The sequence below is a fragment of the Macaca nemestrina genome, chromosome 7 (assembly GCF_043159975.1).
Source record: "Macaca nemestrina isolate mMacNem1 chromosome 7, mMacNem.hap1, whole genome shotgun sequence".
NCBI classification, from domain to species: domain Eukaryota; kingdom Metazoa; phylum Chordata; class Mammalia; order Primates; family Cercopithecidae; genus Macaca; species Macaca nemestrina.
The window spans coordinates 86,308,808-86,312,144 of NC_092131.1; the positions used below are offsets into that span (position 1 = coordinate 86,308,808).

At 39.4% G+C, this 3,337-nt stretch overlaps 1 gene segment (V, D, J or C); it reads right to left on the minus strand.

Moving 5' to 3' along the window:
* Positions 1–779: 779 nt before the first annotated feature.
* LOC139364343 (T cell receptor alpha variable 26-1-like) lies at positions 780–2,541 on the minus strand. The segment is given in 2 exon segments: positions 780–1,906; positions 2,337–2,541. Coding segments are annotated over 2 exon segments (405 nt in total).
* Positions 2,542–3,337: the final 796 nt, after the last annotated feature.

Sequence of the window (3,337 nt, forward strand, 5' to 3'; positions counted from 1 at the left end):
TTTTGAGACCAGACTGAACAACATGGCAAGGCTCTGTCTCTACAGAAAGTAGCCAGGAGTGGTGGTGTGTGCCTGTAGTCCCAGCTACTTGGGAGGCTGAGGTGGGAGGATTGCTTGAGCTCGGGAGGTGAAGGTTGCAGTGAGCTGAGATCCGGCCACTGCACTCCAGCCTGGGTGACAGAGTGAGACCCGGAATCAAAATAAAATAGAATAATACAATAAAATAAAAATAAAAACTGTCAGTAATTCTCAATTTTTATAAGAATGTAAAATGAGTTCTTTCACCTACTGTTGGTTGGAAGCTATTTAACACATATATGTATTATATTTATTAATTATATGATAATTATGATAGATAATTACGTGTATAATAATACATATATATGTATTATATGGAGTGTAGTTATATCATTTGGAGGGTAAATTGCCACTTTTTCCAAAAATTTTAAATGCACCTTCCTTTCGACATAGCAATTTCAGTTTCAGAAATCTCATTAAAATAAACACTTCCACACACACACAAACTAAGGTGAATCTATAAAGAAGTAGAACACAATATTCTTTATGATAGTGAGGCAATAGAAACAAATACGCATCAATAGAAAAGCAATGATATGATGGAATGTCTCAAAGTACTAAATAAGCACCAAAAAGAATAAAGTGAACTTCTCTACTGATATAGAAAGCTCTCTAGGACACTTTATTACATGAAAAATAAATGGCAAGTTAAAAAATCTAATAAATCCAATTTACATGACAAAACTGTGTATGTATGCAAGTTTGTGTGTGATTGGATAAAATTATATGCACAGATATATAGCTGAAATTAAACAGGCTATCATGATATACCTTAAAGTATAAAAGCCAGTGTTCTTTGAGAAGAGTGGTGTGAGACAGGGAAGAATGAGGAAATGCAGTAGGTCTTTCGCCTTTGCTTTACCTGAGTCTTATATGGTGAGACGGATTTGTGTGCTGCTTAGGAAATAAAACTCGATGAGGTCCGTTTATAGATTCAACACTTCAAGAAAAATAAAAATAAATTAACATTCATTTGATTTTTATTTCTTTCCAAAAAGAAAAACCTTCATCACAAATATGCATGCTCTAGTAACTAGTGTTACTGCACTAGTAAGAAGGAATATTTCAGGTTTTTCTTGCAGAAAAATCAACTTGTTTCTGGTAATTGGATCAACTATAACAGCATGCATTTTGAAGCTTGAACTTGCCCCTGGATCCAGAGGAAAAAAGCCTTGGGACAAGCAGAATTATCTTGATTTTCCTTATCCGTTCACTTTTACTAACAAACTGAAATGAACATTTTTTTGACATGAAGAGGAGTCGTGAAAATTCTTAACCCTCTTCATTTTATTGCTATGTTCAAATTATAGCCCCTTTATCATATTTCTCAGCCACATCAGCAAATATAGTTCTTATTCCTATCTTTTTACCCTTCATCTTATCTCCCTTATTTACTTTCCTTCCCTCCTTCCCTTCCTTTTCCTCTTTTCTTGTTACTTTTTGACTCCTATCGACATTTTGCTCTAGATGAATGCTACCCTCCTCCTCACTTGCCACCAGGGAGATATTGCACAGGTGCAGCCCCATCTGTCCCAATGTGCGACTCTCACGATGCAATAGTACACAGCAGTGTCTCTCAGCGTCGCGTGGGGCAGAATCAAGGTGCTGGACTTTCTGTCTTCTGTGATGATCAGAGAGGCCATTGCATTGGTCTCATTGTTTTTTAGACCATGAATGACATACTGTGGCCCCTGGGAGTGAATCTGTCGATACCAATGTATGTACTCACTTCCACTGATGGTAGAGTGATTACAAGGCAAGTTTGCAGCTCTTCCTTCAGCGCAATCCATGGAGGTGGGCTGAGTGGTCTTAGCATCAATTATAGTCCCTAAGGGGTCAAGAAAATCAGATTAACTCCTGACTCTCAAACCAAGGTAATTCTGTGGATCAAGGATACAACACTCCCTTAACGCTCCAAAACTTTTATGTCCTGCGAGAACACAAAAAATAGCATTGGTTTGATTATAAAGACCAAAGATACATGCCAATAATAATAGACTCTCTAGGCTGTATTCCATGGGCTCCTGACTTAATAAACCCATAGATTTCATACAATCGAATACTGCCAAGGGCTCTTCTGGGATTATGGTTGTGATCTAGCCTGGTATGTAGATGTATGTACTTCCTAGACAAATGCACAGAACGGTTCTCAATTATATCTAGTATGCTGGAAAAAGCACAGGGAGCATAGAGGGCAAACCACCCTTCGGGGTCCCTTGTCCTCTGAAGCCCTCCCTAGGTAGACCCAGAGCACTTACCAAAGGTCAGAAACACAGTTACTCTTGCCACCAGCCTCATACTTCAAGAACAAATGAGGATTATGGACCCAGAGTTCAGTTTTTGTATCTGATTCTAGGTTTAAAGAATTTCCAGAGAACAGAAGCAACAGCTATGGTAAAGACTTGCAAGGAGTGCAGCTCTCATTGTGTTGTTGTCAGGATCTTCTCAGCCAATGATAGAGCAGTTGCTTTTCTGTGTCTTCCTCTCCAGGTTTAGCCACGTTCCTGAGAAGACAGTGAGGATTTCAACCAGACATCCTCAACTCAGGGGGTATCTACTGAAATCATTTATGAGGTTTAAAGTCTAAAAGGCTGGCACTGAATTAGGAAAATCGATCGTAAGGATGTATCTATCCAGACCTTTTCTTCCATCATTCTTTCCTCAATGTACCAAATAAATTGTCCTCTGTTCCACGGAGCTTGTGGAAAGTGTCATTAAATCCCAGAAGCCTATACTGAGCTCTGTGTTGTCAGGAGATTAAAGTTCCCATCTACATTCTAGAAAATGGGAGTGAGGTTCAAAAGTAGGAAGTGATGTGCTCAGGGGGAAAATAAGCATTAGTAACATTGACACTGAAAGCTAAATCTCCCCAAACTCGGGTTTTCTACAGAGGTCCCTGGAATCATGTATTGACTGTTGTCTAAGTAGACATTTCTCAGTGCATCTGTTCTTGATATAGTGACTAGTGACATAAATGGTGCTGGCTCTCATCCGCCTTAAACTCTTTGGCCTTAATGTTCATTTCCTAATTTCTATGCTCATGCTTATGGCTACTGTGTGCACCAAGGACACTGAGGCAGAAGAAAAAGAGACCAGGAAAAGCAAACAAGGTTGGGGGCGGGGGTGGTAACAATAGGTAAAGGAAAGGAAGAAAAAGGTGCAGGGTATAGGGGAGATAGGAAATGATTAGGGAAGTGAAACTTGGAGAAAGCAGTGTTAAGGGAGGTGCTCTGAGAAGACAGCACATCGGTGTAAGGGT